Source organism: Corvus hawaiiensis, chromosome 21 (assembly GCF_020740725.1).
Source record: "Corvus hawaiiensis isolate bCorHaw1 chromosome 21, bCorHaw1.pri.cur, whole genome shotgun sequence".
NCBI classification, from domain to species: Eukaryota; Metazoa; Chordata; class Aves; order Passeriformes; family Corvidae; genus Corvus; species Corvus hawaiiensis.
In genome coordinates, this window is record NC_063233.1 from 9,370,261 (window position 1) to 9,388,510 (window position 18,250).

The window sequence follows — 18,250 nt, forward strand, 5'->3', positions numbered from 1 at the left end:
GACCCTTTTCCTTCAGATGAACAGCAGGTCAGTGCATCCACGCCGTAAGGACAGTCCAGTGGCAGCACAGCTCTGGGGAGGAGCCTGCAAAGCTGCTGGAGTTGCTGAGCATGGAAAACATTATTTATCTGCCCAGAAAGGAGCTGCCTGCCATGGGCCTGGCTCCCACAGCCCCACTCGAACCTGTGCTGTTCTACTCCACACAAGGAAAATAATGCAGCAACTTCACAAACCACAGCTGTGGCAGTAACACAAGACTCTTTCTCACCTTTTATGACAAAAGCAATGCCAGTTGCAAGACAATAAGATATCACAACCTGCCATTCATCCTCCCATCTCAAGGCACAGCCATTCCATACAAAAGCTGGAGATCACCTGTCGTGCTCTGCTTCCTTCTTTCAAATGCAGCATTGTGTTAGCACCAGGATCCCGCTGCTTTGGGGCTGAAAGTGTTGCTAGAGCAACAAAAATGCTGGAAAGTAGAGCAGAGAACAAAAGGACTCCACAGCCCCACCGAGGATGTGATCAAGGAGACAACAACAATGTAAAATGGGACCAGGAGACCTCCCTTGGAGCAGGGAGCTGCCATCTCCAATCCTCTGCTGGGCAGAATGGTAATTTAGCAAGGAGATCATGCCAGTAAGAAATTCCAGCAGCTCAGCCCCACATCTGCTTCTTATCAGGAGCCCCATGACTGACCAGGGCACTGCTCCTCTCCATGATCCATCCTTTCATGCCCAGCACGAGGATGCCACTCGCAGCTGACTTTGGCGCACAGAGGCAGGAATTAGGAACAGACTTTTCTGTCAAGGCAGAGTACATCCCTGCTTGCATGTCCAGCAGGTTGTCCTTGCAGCAGCAGACACGGTCAGAAATCCAAATGAGGTGCAGAAGTTCACTGGGCTGGGTAGACACCATCAGTCTCTTCATGGGATCCCACTGCACCTTGTAGGCCTTACCAGAGTGGCCCTTGATGTAAGGAACACGGATACTTTAGGAAACAATCCTCAAAGCAAACTGATTCAGGCATTCCCTTTGTCCCTTCTGGCACCTTCAGCATGGGGACACTGTGCCCAAGGTGTGTGGAGAGCGTCCTGATCGGAACTGTCACCCCCTGGAGCTGGGGAGGGACAGACAGCAAACACCAGGCTGCTGTGTGATGATGGCAACCCACTGCCAAAACCCACCCATGGAGGGTTGTGTTTGCTGCATCAGGCTGCCTGCAGCCCAACCCTAATCCTGGAGAACTTTGGAAGAGCTCAGAAGATCCTTCACACACACTTGGAGTCGTTTGCTCTGCACTGGTCACAAGGATCTGGCTAACTCTGATTTGTCTCTCACAATAAAAAAGCACTGTTTAAGGGCAATCTTTGTCATGTAACAAAAACTGTCCCTCTGTGCCTGGTCTTCCTGTCACCTGCACCAGTGGCTTTAACCCTGGGGCTGCCAACAGCTTCCAGAAAGCTCTGAGAGGAAAGTGAGCCCCTTGCAGGAGTCACATTTGCTACATGGGATTACAAACCACTCAGACAAACTAAGTGGCAGCATCAGGAGAAGTCCTGGAGGTGTCTGGCTTGAAGTATAAAAGCAAAAAAATAAATCCTTTTTTTTTCAAATCTTAAGCAAATCCTTCAGTGAAGCTGATGAAGACACAAAAATCCTCAGGGTGGCTTATGAAATGAGGACCAGCTTCAGGGAAGTGAGGCTCAAAGCCGGCCTCACCTCCTTGTGACCACCTGCACAGGTTACAGACCAAGCAGCAAAGAGGATGAACAGTATTTATCCACCCTCTGGATTAAAATTCAGAGGTGGAGAAGCCACATGAGCTGCTGAGGATCCCAGCACCGGAGCCTGCCTGGCGCTGGGAACAGATGGCCACGGCTGCCAGAGCGAGACTCCACACCTCAGGAAAACTGAAGGGTTTGCTGCAACTTGATCCAAGGCCCTGATATCCATGGCTGTGGCTGTGACCTTCCAAACCAGCCCAGTATCACTGCTCAGATGTCTCCTCGTGCCTGCTCACAGCTCTGGGAGAATCACGGTCCCCTCCTCTGCTCTGCTCAGCAATGCACCTCTCCCATGGCACACAGAGCACTGGGATGTGCTCCAGCCTCACCTCAATTGGCACCTACAGCCCAGCTTTTCAATTCCAAAATAGCTTCTTCCCCATTTTACCAATAAAACAAAAACCACAGCGAAATACAAAAAAATTCAAACAGAATGACAAATGCTGGATCTGTATCATGTAAAAAAAAGTACTTTACTCCAAGGACCTGAACACTAGTCCAGCCACAATTCTGGCAACTTTTTAGCCATCCCTGATAAAGGCACCTTTATACATGACAGTTCTGTTGAGACAGGTCAAAGTTAGACCAACAGAAATGCTCTCCTGTCACACCTGTGTTCAGTAGCCTGAATGAGCCCCAAGACTTCCCACAAAAAACTTCAGTCTGGGTACCAGCATTATACAAATACAGTCCTCATCAATAGCTGTTGCTTTCAAAATGCAAAGGAACTGCCATGATCATCCTGTCAATTATTTCCACAAATCCAGTGGATAAAAACCTGTAACTGAGGGGAAAACATGCCACATCTGCTTCTTCCTGGCTTTCCTGCTCTGCTGAGGAGGGCTGGGAGGAGCCCAGGAGCCCATCCAAAATTATCTTTATGCCATGGAAGCGGCTCACTTCACTCAGCAAGGCTAATTTTGCCAGCAAAAACTGCAGCCACGTTCAAGCCATCCAAGACACCCACACAGCGTTCCGAGGCAGCATTCCTGGATGGAGGCATGGCTCACACCTGCCCACACAGCCAGGGCCTGGACGTGCAGCCCTGTTCCCAGTGTCTGGGCCATTGTGTCACCACAAACACCTCTCCCTGCACTGCTGAAAGCTCTGGCATAGTATTCCTGTAATAATTAGTGATTATTACTCTGCAGCATTAATGTTTGCAAGTCCCAAAGCCTCCTGTGTGGCCTCGTTGGGTAATTCCAGAGCAGAGCTCTCAGCAGCACAGCCCTGATCCTCTTTCTCCTGCTTTGGGTCTGTGCTGGACCATGGGCTATTCCCCCATATAGCTCAGCAACTCCAGCAGCTTTGCAGGCTCCTCCCCAGATCCATTCAAACAACCCATGCCACAGGTAGATCCCCCACCACAGTCCTGAGAGATGGCAGGGCAAAGAAAGGGTTTTTAATCTGATTTTGGGCACCACATCCCTGGAGAAGCTGCTGCTGTCACATCAGCAACTCAGAAGATGCATTAGAAAAGATAGAGATGTTAACTGCTCCTCCCAGCAGCTGCCCAGACCAGCAGGCAGTGATGTGATACAGCCTCCTGTGGGGAGGGACAGATGTGCCCAGTGCCACAGCGCAGCTGGGGAGCTCAGGGGAGGAGACACAGCACCCAGATAACAGCAGCAGTTACAGGGGATTAGCTCTGAAACTCGGCTTGGGAAAACTCACTGCTCAACTCACATGGAGATTAACAATCATTTTGATTCAAGTATTCCCATGGAAAGAAACTGGATGAGCCACTGTGGTCCTTCCAACCTGATTGATTCAATGATTCTGCAGTTACCCATTTTTTTGGGGATTCACTTGCAGAGGTGGCCTGTGCCTCTCAGTCCCTGGGCAGCAAGGGAAGAACAATCTGTTCAGACACCCAGGGAGCAGGGAATGCCTGGCAGAGGCAGGAAACCTTCTCTTTCCTCCCCGGGTGATGTGACACGCAGGGATATTTCCAGTTAGCACAACCCTCACCAAGGGCCAAACCTTCACACAGTTCTGATAATGCAGTGAGAAAACAATCCTGGCTGATTTTCCTTCCGTGCAATTTAACTTCTAGTACTGAATATAACACGCTCCTTCCCACTCCTGTGCCCAGAGCCAAACAAAGCCGATCTGCTGGAGAGGGAGGTTTAAGTAGGATTTAAGAACTGCCTTGAACTCCTGGTGGCAGCCCACGACGGAGTGGATCCTACCCAGGCTGAGCAAGAGACTGCAACCACATGGGTTTGTCACATGTGGAATAAAAGAAAGCACAGAGAACTTGTGCCAAAACATTTTAAGGGCTTTTTCTCATTCAAAAAAAAAAATTTTTTTTTAATTACAAAGTAAATCAGCTGAACCAACCAAGAGAGCAGGGTTTTTCCCAGGGTTTCTGCAAGGCCAGATGCAGCCTGTGGCTAGGAGGATGCTGCACTGTGACACAGCAGGGCAGGGGATGCTGGTGGGGGGACCCAGCCCTTGTGATCCCCTCCCTGCTTTCCTCCACTCCCCTGCCCTGTGAAACCAGACCTGAACCTCCAGCTGCAACTGCTGTGCTCTTGCAAAGCCACGTAAAAAAACCAAACACAACAGAACAAAAAGGAAAGGTCACTGAGGTGACACTTTCAATTTTGCTTTAGAAAAGTCCTTGACAGGTTGTCAAAGTGGATTTGTTTATTAAAAGTGTATTTTTCCTAGCAAGGAGCACAGAATGTCTGTACAATAGGTGCCATAATTGCCCAGGTTTGTTAATAATTGCATTGGCTGGAACAGGATGCATTAGCCTAATTTAAGAACAAAATAAGACCATATGAAAGATCACAGATCCCATTTTCAAGGTGAATCCGAGGCTGCTATCACAAGTCCAAAGAAGAGGAGCTGGACATTCAGAGTCACACTGGCTTTGATCACAAATAGATCATACTTTACAAAGTGCTTCTAGAAGTTCTCTATTCCCTTCATCAGGCCTGGCCATGATGTCAAGGAATAAAGCCAAAAACCAGAGCACACATAATAGTGACCATTATGTAACTCGCCATCTCTTACCTAATGAAGATAATCTGTACATTTAAAAATTAACATTCAGCAGTTCTTCAACACTTCCAGTTAAAGGCTTCCAACACCAAGTCAGGCCTTTGAACTTTGGGAAAATATTACCTCTGTTTTACAGACGGGAAAAGCATCACAGGCAGCAAAACCTCAACCAGCCTTGCCTGGACACTTCTTTCACTTCTTTTGTTTAAGCTGCTGACTGCCCCATTGCCTGGGTACGCTGCAGGGAGGCTGCTCTCACTGCAGCTGATGGCAAATCCCTCCCTGACTCCTGTAGGTTTGGATCAGGTCCCAAAACTCTTTTTAATATTATACTCCCATCTGGGTAATCTTCTGTCTTATGGAGGGTCAATGCTGCAAACGCTGCTTGCACTGAAGTCCTGTTATCTGTCTGCACTAATTCTGCATAGACAGCACCTCCTCAGCCCTCAGCTCAGACAGCACCACACTCACCAGCCCCAGACACAGAGCCAGGAAGCTGCCAAGAAGGGAAAAAAGAAAGCAAAACCCACAGATTTACCTTTTCTCAACACTCAACCACACAGTCCAAGCCTCATTTCGCACATGGGACCACGCTTCAGGAACCCTGGGCCACAAGCAGGTTACGCTCTGCGCTTGCAAAACACCCTCCATACTTACAGGGCAATAAAAATTAGCTTAATTAATAATACATCAGCAAGGAAATGTTAACGAGCACCCAGCGGGGGAGCAGGGACTGTTGTCTAATCTCCTTGTGTGGACTGCTTGCTTTGGCAGGGATCAGCAACTGCATCAGCATCACCATGGGGCAGGGAGGGCTCTGAGTCACCGGGGACACACGAAGGAAACGTTTACATCGCTCTTTAAAGCGGACACTGTTGCATCAGGAGTTACTCTTGGCAGCCCCATGCCAACTTCCACTTGTGGAGTTTTGGTCATTTAAAGAAGAATTTCGGCTATCCCTGGGCATCCAGTGTATAAATACACACAGACACGGGGCGTCCTCCTGCAGCTCTTTGGACACATCTGCAAATTCTGCAGCTCTGCCCACGCCGGCCTCGAGCTTCTGGGTCACGAGTGGGGGGGGACCAGATCAAACCTCCCTGTTCTTGGGAGGTCACTGGGAATATCCAAGCCATTTCCTTAGGGTTTGCCCACCCTGGAGAGGCACAGCGTGCTGAGGCTCATCCCAAGGCAGACAATGGAAATCCTCCCTCCCAGCTGGTTCTCCTCCCTGTCACAGGAGGCAGCTTGGGCACCCCACAAGTGCCAGCCTGGGGGTCACAGCCCCAAGGCAGCCCTGGAGGGGATGGGCTCCAGTGCAGCGTGGGGAGGAGGTTTCCTGCAGCCAGCGGAGCAGCTGCCGTTCCTGCCTTTCATCGGAAGCGTGGCTGGGAACAAAGGCCCGGTGAAGAAAGGCAACTTGGCTGGTGAAACTTCCAGCACTGGCCAAGGCCCAGACCTGACGGATCAACCTCATTCCTCATCACCTCCTGCCCTTCTCCTCCTCCTCCACAGCACTGGGATCACACTGGGTCGGTGCTTCAGCCCACATGCTGGCTGGGGATGGGGTTGGGGATAGGGATGGGGATGGAGATGGGGAGGATCCGAGTGTCCCGTGTCATTCACACAGCCTCAAACCCCAGTTCCAGGTCAGACACGAGCCACAATCCCAGCAGCAACAGCCACGGAACGTGCACGTCCTCCCTGCACAAAGCACCAGCATCTGCAGCAGGAGGGAAAATTTGGGGCTGCTGTCACAACAGGGGCAGGAGATAAATGATATCTATAAAGCAGCCTCTGTGAGGGCAGTCTGGAGGGCTGAGAAAACATCAAACCAAGAAGGTTTTAATGAAAGTCATAAATGATTAAGACCAATGTGCTCTTATCAAAGGCAAACTCCTAGAAACACAGGAACATAACCAGATCACCGGCACAAAGGGCACCTTCTATAGGGAAGGAGACAACAAAACTCACAAAAAAAACCCCAAAAGAACTATGAGATAGGCATGGAGTTCACTGTGTGTGGCAGAAATCTTAAAAAAATCTTGAAAAAACCATAAGAAATATAACTTGCAGTTCCTAGAAACCAGAGTGGAAATAAAAGACAGAATATGATCCCCCCTCGCTGGCCTTTCCCAACGCTGCACGCCGGAGGCTGCGCTCACTCCTGGCGCTGTAAATTCCCAAACTCAAAGCAGACGGCTCTGCAGTTTGTCTGCTCGCTGGTGGCATCTCCCTGGTGCAGGGGGATGTCGATTAAAGGACAGCCAGGATGGTCACCTCACCTCTCCACACACGCTCCCGGAGCTACAGGAGCTGGCACTACAGCAAGAGGAAATATTCCAGCTCATCCGAGGGCCATCTTTAAAGGAACAGTCGTTATTTGTCCTCAAAGTGTGGCAAAAGGGATTAAATATTCCAGATGTCACCTCCAGGCCCGACGGGACACCTCATAAACAATCACCTTTGCATATTAAGAAGGCATTAAAGCACCAATCTGAATCCAGCCTAGCAAGACTGAAAAACACCCTTCCTAACCCAAAGAACAAAAGGATTTCTGGCGTATGGGATTCACGGATCCTTAACATTTAAAACACAGAGCTGACAAAAGCCATTACAAACAAGTTTTCAATTAAAAGCACCTCATGTCTTGGTTACCAGTTCAGCAGTGGTGCTTTTTGCAGAGCCTTCTGGGTGTTGATTTAATCCATCAAATATTAATAATACTCTTCAATTAATAAAATATTCAGACCCATGTTTTATATTCTCATAATCTGGAGGTTTATGTGCAAACTGGCAGGATCCTACATGGAACCACACACACCAGCTCCCAGACCATTGTTGATGCTTTCATCTCCCAAATACATTCTCTTCTTTACACCTCCAAACCCACACTTGACAGGCTGTGAATTTGCTGCCAAGCCCAGTGGACATAAGAAATGCACCAAAACAGTAACTTAATTTCTCAGGTCCCAAAAATGCAAGTGACTTAAACACCCATCTCCTATTTAGTGCAGGTCCCAGTGACCTCCAGGCTGGAGGTGCTGCCCCTTGAGATGGCAAATCCTCTTCAAAAGGCAGGAGAAGACTCCAGCACCTTCCATGAGTCCCTTCCATGTGCCTAAAGCAAAACTCACAAACAGAGAATGAACTTCAGTCAAAGCAGCCTAAAAACGTGCCTTGGGTGACACCCCAGGAGCTGAGATAATCAAGAGAGGATGAATTAAAACTACAGGAAAGAAAAAGTAAAATATACACAGGGCTTTTCCACCCAGCTGCTCCCACCTGGGCTGAGCTAATCCAGCATCAAACCTGGAGTCAGTCTGGAGGTTGGGCAAAGCTTTGGAATCACAGATTTGGGACATTTGCATTCATCAGACACCAAGGAACACCACGTTTCAGTAACTCCCTCCCAATCCTGCAACAGGCATACTTTCAATTCCCAAATCAGCAGCTGGATGAAGCATGTAATTTTGAAACCCATTAATCCTTTCTAAGTCTTCTACCATGTGCATGTTTAATTTCCCACTTCTTGAAACAATATTATGATTTTTGAGAGAAGCAGAGCTTCTGAATGCTCTGGGTCAGCAGTATGAAACATCCCCAATTCCCACTGAAGCTGGATAAAGCATTGGGGGTAATTTGCCTTTTGGCTTTGAGCCTGTGGGAGAAATTACCTATTAGAACTTCCTCTGAAACTGCAAGGATTGGAAATGTGCAACTGCAGAGGAAGAAGGTAGCTCAGATTCTCAAGAAACCAGGACTTGATGCTTAAAAATGAAAAGAAGGAGGGAAAAATTTATTTCACTGCACTCAAGGCTGTACTGAAATGCACCTGCAGGTCACGGCCAAGAGCCTGGGGAGACCAGGGCTCCTTTTTGCAAGACAACACGCTCAAATCCTTCTGTCCACATCTGCACTTGAGTTCCAAATTATTAAAAGTCTGCAGCAGCACTCTGAACAACTCTTACCACAGCCAAGGCCCCAGCACAGCCTGTTGCAGCTCGGACACCTGGACTGCCATTCCCTCTCCAGGGAGGTGCCCTCGTGCCCTGCTCCCTCTGGCTCTAGGGATGGCTCAGCCCATCAGGTTCATCCTGGCTGCCCCCTGCTCTCAGAAGCAATAAACATCTCATTCCTCCTCTTTTCACCAGCAAGGGCAGCAGGAGCAGGCAGTGTTGCTGCAGCATCCCAGGACTCCTGGACTGACTCTCCCCACACCAGAGAAATGGGCCTGCACTGTCTTTGGCACCACTGATCCCCACTCAGCTCAGCTCCCCAGTCTCTGCTGCTGCTGCAAATGCTGTACTGAGCTCACAACACCTTCTGGAGCAGGTACAGGCCCAGCTGACCCAAGGATATGTAATCACTGTCATTATTTTTATCCCTGTTCGCACAATTTCACATTTCCCTTAAACGCTAAGTCACTTACCTGGCTTTATTTTGAGTTTATCCATGTCAGCCTGGTTATCTTGCTCCATATTTACTTCCTCCCCAGCTGCACCACCTGCAAATTTCCTCCCTGTCCATGTGCTGGCTCTGCAGGATGATCAGCCTTATGCAAACAGAAGCGGACCTGAATTTTCTGCTCTGCCACTCAGCATCTCCCTGTCCTGAACTGACACTGCGTCCGAGAGCTCTCCTGCGAGAAGGAGACACTGAAAAAGGATGCATTTAATATTGAACAGCCCATCCCCACTCCCAAGCCAGCCCCTGGTACACACAGACAACTCAGGTGGGCTCACCTGGCTCAGGACTGCCTGCACCATGAGCCAGGCAGCAGCTTTGAACCATCCCAGATGGAAACCCAGGCTGAGACGGAAGCAGACAGCAAGACAATGGTGGGGATCACGCTGGGCATTAAGGAAACAGGAATCCTCTCGGAGCAACATTTTCCACTTGAAAAGCGGGTATGTTGGATGTGCTTGATACTTTGCTATGCTACAAAGTTTTACTTAAAAGCAAGAAAGCATTTCTATTTCAGACACAGAAGTCCCACAGCGAGCGCTTTTCCAAACCGGGTTTGTTCCAGGTTTATGAACTTCCCAGAGCCAGGAGGGCCACACCAAACTCCTCATTCCCTGTTGGATTTTCTTTACCACTTCAACCAGACTCCAGCCATCACCAGTGGGATGTTTCTACCCACACAGCCCCACACCAAGGGAGGACAGAGTCACAGGACTGCTCCCTGTTCCACCTTCGTGGTGATCTTTGGCTTCCACAACAGTCAGGAACAGGGAACTCTCCAGCCAAATGTGTCTTGAAGCACCCAAACAGACTCCTTGAACCTCTCACAGCCCTGCACAAAACACAATCCCCTCTCACCTCCTCCTTTTCTGGGATGCAGTGATCCAAACCAACACTTTGCCGGGAAAAAGAGGGGAAGAGCATTTCTGGGGTGGAGAGGGGAAGGGACAGAGAACAAAAGGCCAAAAGGCCAGGCAAGCTGATAAAGAGCAAAGCCTCGGACTGGTGTTCCAGATCATTCCCTGATCATTGCAATACCAGCTGTCCTCGTGCACATTTGGAAATGGCACTGGTTCAGGGATGCTCGTGCCTTCCTCACCTGGCCCAGCTGCTCCAAGGGGAGGCATTCAGCTCCAGAGACTCCAACAGGCTCCCTCCATGCAGGAGCTGCTTCTTTTCCTTGTTGCTGTGGGGTTTTTGCTGGTAATTGCATCTCTCCCAGGGCTTCTGCTGACACAGCAGTGGGAGAGCAATTGCTTTGTATTCATGGACAGAGAATTAAGTGGGCAAAACTTCCCAAATGGAGACCAAGGCTCTGCTTTGGAAAGCAAAAAATAAGCCACCTTGGTCTGGGATCACCTCTAAACTAATAAAGCTGCATCCACAGCAAGGACTTTTATTACAATTTCAGCAAGAAGAAATGAAGAATCATCCTCCCCAGCCAGCATAATTATATTGGAAGAGTTTATTTAAAGTATAACCCAGGCCTTTGATTCTGCCTCGACTGACAAAACGTTCTTCAGACGCTCTCTTCAGTCACATTGGCTCAGTCACATCAGCTTAGCACAACTGAAGGGCACTTCTAAGGCTTTCTTAAAGCTTCACAAGTCGTATTTGCTCATTCCGTTATTATTTAAAGTTTCTCTAGATGGAAGAAAAGGATGAGTTCCCCACAGGCCTTTGCTAGCCCATAGCATGTGAGAATTCATGGAAAAACTAGAAGTTAGCACCCATTTGACAGCGGGTAAGACTTTGCCAGGGCTGTGGGTAATTATAACCATGTTAACAAAGCAACCTCCCCAACTTCAGGAAAGTTCTAAAACCACCTTATGAGTATCAGAGAGGGGGGAAAAAAACCACAAACACCTTCTTTCCCTGCACAAAGACACAGTTAAAATGTATTAACCTGGTGCCCTGGGAGAAATGTAACACCAGTGAAAGCCAGGTGTGCTGCCCGCGTTCAGTGCGGTGTGAACACACCTCGGTGCACTCCGGATCCCCAGGGAAGCAGCAGGACACAGCTCTGAGGAGGGATGGTGGGGCTTGGAGTGCACCAGGTTTTCCTGAGGTAACTGATTTAAACGGGATGTGAATTAAAAGCCACAGAGGCCTCTCCTGACTGGCGGGAAGGAATGAGGGAGGGCAGGCCTGAAAGCAGAGCTGCATTGTGCGACACCTGCCAGACAAAGAGTGGGAATCTGCAGCACTTCCCTCCCTGCTCGCTGCTCCAAGGCACTGCTCCTCAGCTCCTGGCTGCTCCTGTGATCCCTCCTGCACTCAGCACCTGCCACAGGAGCCTCTCTCCAGCCAGAGCCAGGGAAATGTTGTCCCTTGATGCCATGGGGAGGTCACTGAGCTGGCAGGGGGCTCAGCAGAACTCCCAGGACCGGCTGGAGGGGGATGAGAGCCGGGATCAGAGCCAGGGCAAAGCCTCAGCATCACAGCTGGTCTGAGAACTGCTCAGCCCCAGCACGGGGAGCTGCTGGGTGCTGAGTCCATCCCAGATCCAGCCGAGAATCCTGCCCGCTCTGCCGGCTCGTCGCTTTAGAGATCAAAGCTGCACCTCCAGAAAAGAGGTTTTACAGATCCGAACAGACGGAAGGGAAAAAATGATGAAAAATGCAGCGTGACTTCTGAAGGGAACCACTTCACTCAAAGCCACACACGCACCTCGCTTCCTGCTCCAGCCTCTCCAGGTTACCACGAGCCCCAGGAAAAACATCACAGCTTGAACTTCAAACTGCACCTAAGAAGTATTTTAGGAAACACACAAACGCAAGGGCAGCTCTTCACCAAACTGATGCACACTGGAGGAGAAGCATCAAATCTGATGAACATGCACCATCATAAAACTGGCTGAGCAGGGCTCAATTCCTCAAAACTCAATTCCTTAAATTTTAAGCTTTAGTACAGTAGGTCTAAAGCACGTAACAATGCCAAACTGGACTGGATGTAAGATATCTACTAAAGAAAACCAACAGCAAAATCAGATTTCTCTGCAGCCTCGTGGTTCCTGCACCTAAGGACTGCAGCGCAGCCATTCCCCAACACAGAGATCACCTGGGGCAGGTAACAGAAGAGAACAACCACTGAAGGTCACAGGATTTAGCAAGAACTTGGTGTTTAAAGGGATTCTCCCTCACCCATCATCAACACTAAGATCTGTCAAGAAGCTGTTCTAGACTGGGAGTTTTTGTCTGGAGTTCAGTGACCGCCAGCAGAGTTGTCTGCAGGTGGTTGGGCACTCCCTGCAGACACACAGACATCACCTTCCCAACCTGCCCCCTCCCTCTTTGCTGGGAGCAAGGATCTCCTCCCAAAAACACACCTCTGCACCTCTCTTAACCAAGTGAAACAATTCCGTGTTGCATGTGGCAGAACACTGTGGCTGTGGGATGTTTTTCCTTGCTCTCCCACACCAGCACTGGGGAAGCAAAGAGCTTCTCCTCCAGTCCCCACATTCCAGCCTGACTTACACCAACTTCCTCCCCTCTGGCCTCAGAGGGGTATAAGCAAGATGTGGCCTCAGACAGAACTGAGTCCATGGGGGAGGGGAGGAATTAAACTCCAAATGAGTCACTGTTCCCTCCCCATAATCCACAGCAACATCTGTGGATATTCTGCCTGACTCCCAAGAGCAGTGGCTCTTAATGCTCTGCACACGGGGCAGACCCAGCGAGGGCTCCTGGGAGATGCTTCCCAAAATAAAACCTGTGTGTCTGGAGGGTTAGGACTGACCTGTACATCAGGAGTTGATGAGTTATGAGCCAACTCCTGCCCCAGTTACAGCCGTGCCACTCTCCTGGAAGCAAAACTGGACCATGGAGTCACAGAGGCACTCAAGGGCTGATTCCTCTATCACAGGGAAAAATTAACACTGATCCTCTTCAAAAGCACAAGGGAAAGGCACCAGGATCAGGCCAATTGTGATGGAACAGAAAACATAAAGGAAGCCTTGGACAATCTCCCAGCAACAACGATGGGAATCTTGTCTGAGTAATAAATCCAGGCTGTCTGCAGCACTTTCAAAGCCCTGCCAGTGTCACCTGCGTGGCCGTGCCACAAACTTCACCCCACCCAGGGCAGACGTTCCGGGCCAGAGCACAACCTTGTCAACAAGGTACTGCAGAGAGAGAGAGCTGGGAGAGACAGCGGCCAGCCTGTCACACCTGGGTGGCCACAGATCAGTGACCACACCTGGCTGCGGTCACCAGCAGCCGCTCAGCCCCAGCTCCGGTTGATCCGTACACGAGTGTGCACCTGGACCACAGTCTGAGTGTGATGCACACCTGGATGACAGTCTGTACATAGGTGTACACCTGTATTACAGCCCATGTACAACCGTGCACCTGTGTTAGTCTGTGTACAGTGCACACCTGTATGATAATCTGTGTATGACATACACCTGAACTACAGCCTGTGCGTGACTGCACACCTGTATTACAGTCCATACACAAGTGTACACCTATATTATGTATGTAATACTGTGTATGATGCACACCTGGACCACAGCCTTGCATATAATGCACACCTGTATTACAGCCTGTGAACGACTGTACCCCTGTACCGCAGCCTGTGTGCGATGCACACCTGCACGACAGTCCCTGCACACCTGTGTCACAGCCCGTGTACGATGCACACCTGTCCCATCACCTCGTGGCTCCCTTCGTGCACGAAGGCTCGGCACCAGCCCGGCTGCACTCCAGTGCTCACCGGAGGGCACGGACTTCCAGCACCTCTGTATTCTCTCGCCCAGCCGGGCAGGGCTTTGAGCCCGGCCCGAGGAGCGGTGCTGCAGCCCTGCGCGCCCTCGCCTCCCTGGGCACGGTCACAGCCCCGGCCGGCTGCCAGCCCACGGCAGTGCCCGTTCTCCCGGGGGATGGGGGCCGGTGCCCGTGTGCCCCCGAGCCCGGCGGGGCGACAGGGGCTCTGAGGGGCTCTGCGGGGCTCTGCGGGGCTCTGCGGGCACAGCCACCCCCGGCCCGGCTCCGGCTGGCACAGGCATCCTTGGGCTGCCCCGTCCCTGCGAGTGTCCAAGGCCAGGTTAGACGGGGCTTGGAGCAACCCGGGACAGTGGAAGGTGTCCCAGTGGAACTGCACGAGCTTTAAGTCCCTTCCAACCCAAACCGTTCCATGACTGATTCTACATGCCCAGTGCGGCAGGGCAGCCCCGGCCCCGCTCGGGAGCAGCCGGGCGGGTCGGCGCGGCCCAGGGGAGGCACGGAGCTGTTACTCTGTTCCCGGAGGAGCGCACCGGGAGCACAGACTCCCGAGCTGGGCTCCCCCGGGATGCGCAGCCCCGGGTCCCCCCTGGGGCTCCTCCCGCCCCGCGGGCCCGGGACCCTGCATGGCTCCCGCCCGCCGCCGCCCCGGACCCTGCATAGCTCATAGCACCGGCCCGCCCGCCGCCGCCGCCGCCGCCGCGCCGGGCCGAGCCCCGGACTCTGGATGGAGCCGCGCCAGCGCCGCCCCGCCGCATGGGGGGGCCCCGGAACATGGATCGCGGCCCCGCCGCTCCCCCCTCCCGCCTCCGCCACACGCACTCGCTCCCATTGGGGGGAGCCCCGGAATCTGTATGGCACATACCACTGACTCACCGTGGAGGGGTGTAACTTATACAGAGTCCCGGGCCCCCCTACACACAATGGCAGCAGCTCCCACATTCTTCCCCTCAGAGGAGTTGGACTGAACCATGGGGCGGCGGGGGCACGGCCCCCCTCCCGGCCTCCGACAGAACCCGCCTGGCCCTGGGCGATACCACTCCACGCTCCCCCATCTTCCTTCCCCCGCCCGGGTAGATGGACGCCGCCGCTCTCACTCACCTCGGCATCCACTGTGGCCATGGCCGGAGCCCCGGAGCGCAGCCCCGCCCCCCCGGCGGCTCCTCGCGCCTTGGCTCCGCCCCTTGCCCCTCATTCTTCTCAATGGAGACGCTCGGCCGGGCACGGCGCATGCGCGCGGCAGCATGGCGGCCCCCAGGGGCCCCGCTGTCCGTACGGCGTCATGGCGGCGCCCATCGGGAGGTGCCGTACGGCCGGCGCGGGGACGGGGATGCGGTGACACGGGGACAGCGGTGACACGGGGACAGACCCCGCGCTCCCCGCACCCGCAAACCGCGGCTCTTCACTGTTCCTGCCAAGAGCTCCGGGTCCCCAGCATACCCCGAGACTGCGGGGGGAAGGGCAGCCGCCGTTCGCAACTGAACACATAATGAGCTTCCCAAACTTTCAGCAGCACCCAGCACCAGAACTTGCCGAAAAACCTACACAAAATCCCTGCAAGATCCCAGAACGAGTCAAAAAGTCCCTCTGTCTTTCCTGCCAAAAAGATAACCATCGAAAATCACCTCCTTTTGTAGCTTCTCCCACATTTGGGTCATTTTCAGCCCAGCTCGTGCAAGGTTTTTGTGTCTGTGTCACCTGAAGTCAGGGATGGGGCAGAGGGAGCAGCTCGCCCTGGCTCTGCCCCATAGAAGGGTGACTTCCAGCCTCTTCACTCCCTTTCCCACACCCCGAGCACCCACAGCAGCTTCGACCCTCCCAAACCCCACAGGACTCCTCCTTTAATGCCCAGGCCCTAAACCCATGATTGTAAAACAATTATGGCTTTTACAGCTCTCCAGTAAAGCAGAAAATAGCACAAGGGGGGAGATAAACACTTGCAAGGGCTCATTGACCCCACAGTTGCCCTCAGAAGCCACTCAGGGGACATCACACCTGCCCCAGGGAGACACAGGGATGGGCAGGTACTGCTGCACCAGCCTCCTGGACAGAGCAATCCGTGTTTCCCGGAGGGAAACAGGAGCCTCTGAGTGCTCTGAAGTCAATTTACACATTTACTATCCACTCTCTGGAGGACACACACCATCCCTTGGTCCTCAGGCCGCTCTCCTGCAGCCCCAGCTGTCACCTCGCTTCTCTGAGTGGCCAAATGGCCAGTTCTGTTCCAGCTCCTCCCGAGGGGCAGCTCCGATCTCTGCTCCCTGGGACAGGGACAGCACCCAGGGAGCGGCTGGAGCTGGGCCAGGGCAGGCTCAGGCTGAGAGCAGGGAAAGGTTCTTCCCCCAGAGGGTGCTGGGCACTGCCCAGGCTCCCCAGGGAATGGGCACGGCCCTGAGGCTGCCAGAGCTGCAGGAGCGTTTGGACAGCGCTGCCAGGGATGCCCAGGGTGGGGCTGTTGGGGTGTCTGTGCAGGGTTGGGCTGGATGATCGCTGTGGGTCCCTCCCCACCGAGAACATTCTCACTTTGCTCTGCCGGAGTCTCTCACCCTGCAGCGCTCCGGGCCGGGGGCAGCGGCCATGGGGAGCCCTTGTCCGGTGCTGGGGCCAGGCCGGGGTTACCCCGCTCCCGCCCCACACCTTCAGCCCCTGGCCCCTCCTGGCACAGCTGTGCCAGCCCCGGGGCCGTCGCTGTCGCGATGCACGGAGTGACACCGGGCAGTCCGTGCTGCTGGTGCGGCGGTGCCGCCGCTGCCCGCTCACACCGCGGTGACCCACCCCGGCTTTGGGACGAGCTGTGACAGCAAAGCGCCGCAGCTCTACCGGAGCATCCGCAGCGGGGCCAGCCCGGGCTGCGTGTCCCTCCCGGTCACCCCGGGCCGGTCCCCACGGGGACACCCGGACCCCGCGGGTGCCGGGGAGCGGAGGCACTCGGGGGAGTGTGAGGGACCCCGAGAGGCTCCCAAAGCCGCTCAGAGCCTCGGGCGAACCCCCAGGACACGGCGAGCGGCTCCGGGGCCGCTCCGGGCGCTGCCGGCCCGGGAGGGGAAGGAGGCGGCGGCCCCGGAGCGCGGCCCGACAGCGGCAGCAGCGCCCGCCCGGCAGCGCCGCGGTCAAAATAAGAGTCCCCGGGCCTGGGGACCCGCCCCCCGCCCGCTCCATCCCCTCCGAGCAGCCTCTCCCTCCGTTTGGCAGCGGCAGCTAATTAATTAATTAATTAATTAATTAACCAACCCCCCAGAGAACCCCCTGCGCACCGGCAGGGCCGTGGCAGCGTCGCCGCGGAGCCCCCGGCGCGGCCCCTCCGGTGCCTCTCGCTCGGCGGGGACACAGAGGGGCCCTGGGGGTCCCATCGCTCCCGGGGGATGAGCTGAGGCTCGGAGGAGGGTGGTGGCAGGGTGGGTGTCCTTCCCCTGGGATTCCCCGGGGATGAGGCGACTGCTCCCCGCACAAAGAACCACCTCTGGAAACCTCTGCTCCAGCAAGGGCCGGTGTCAGCCTGGACATCCCCAAATCCCGCACTGGGGACACCCAGCATCGCCCCATCCCGCACTGGGGATGCTCCGTGTGGGATGTTGGGAATTGCCTGCCTTCATCCCTGCCCCTGCAAACCAGACCCGGCACGCCGGGGTGGCACCGGGGCGGGGATGAGGGCGGTGGGTGAGGGCGGACGCGCATCGGGACGGGCTCTGGTGGCTCCTCTCCAGCATTTGCTGCAGCTCTTGTCTTTCCCAGATGGACACAGGGACGCGGCAGCCACTGGGACAAACCTCCCCAAGCCATCAGGGAAGGGAAAGGCTCCCAAAAGAAGCCGAAATACCCGGGAACACACAGAGCCTTTGCAGCCCATCACCATCGGCCACGGCTCTTGTCCACCTCAAGCCCCTCCTGAGCGAAGGGCAGCGGGGCGAGGACGGGCTGCGCTGTGCCAGAACTCCCTGTTTTCCTGGAGCAGCTGCTGGGAGCCGGGACAGGGCTCGGGGCTCGGCTGGGCAGCCGGAGCCGCCTCGCAGGCTCTGCGCGGCCGCGCCGAGCTCCAGCCGGGCGGACATCGCCCTCTCCCGCCCGAGCCGGGCGAGCGGAGCCGCAGCTCCACATCCTGGGATTCCTGGCAGCAGGAAGAGCACAGCCCCAGCGCCCCGGCGCTTCCTCCGGCCGCAGCCGCGTCCTTCCCGCGGCACCTGCCCACCAAGATGCGTCGGGGGGGTTTTAGGCTGGAGATGAGGGAAAGGTTCTTCCCCCAGAGGGTGCTGGGCACTGCCCAGG

General features: G+C 54.1%; 1 protein-coding gene across 2 annotated transcripts in view; it reads right to left on the bottom strand.

Moving 5' to 3' along the window:
• The window catches only part of EHMT1 (euchromatic histone lysine methyltransferase 1), a 116,657-nt gene extending 101,505 nt beyond the window's left edge, over positions 1–15,152 (bottom strand). Inside the window, exon 1 of one of the 2 annotated variants that reach the window (XM_048325339.1) lies at positions 15,089–15,152. In XM_048325339.1, the coding sequence (XP_048181296.1) occupies positions 15,089–15,109 (21 nt within the window). In that variant the 5' untranslated portion in view covers positions 15,110–15,152. Of the gene's footprint in view, positions 1–9,231; positions 9,385–15,088 lie in introns of those variants that run through there. The other variant, XM_048325343.1, reaches the window with a different exon arrangement.
• Between the last annotated feature and the right edge of the window lie 3,098 nt (positions 15,153–18,250).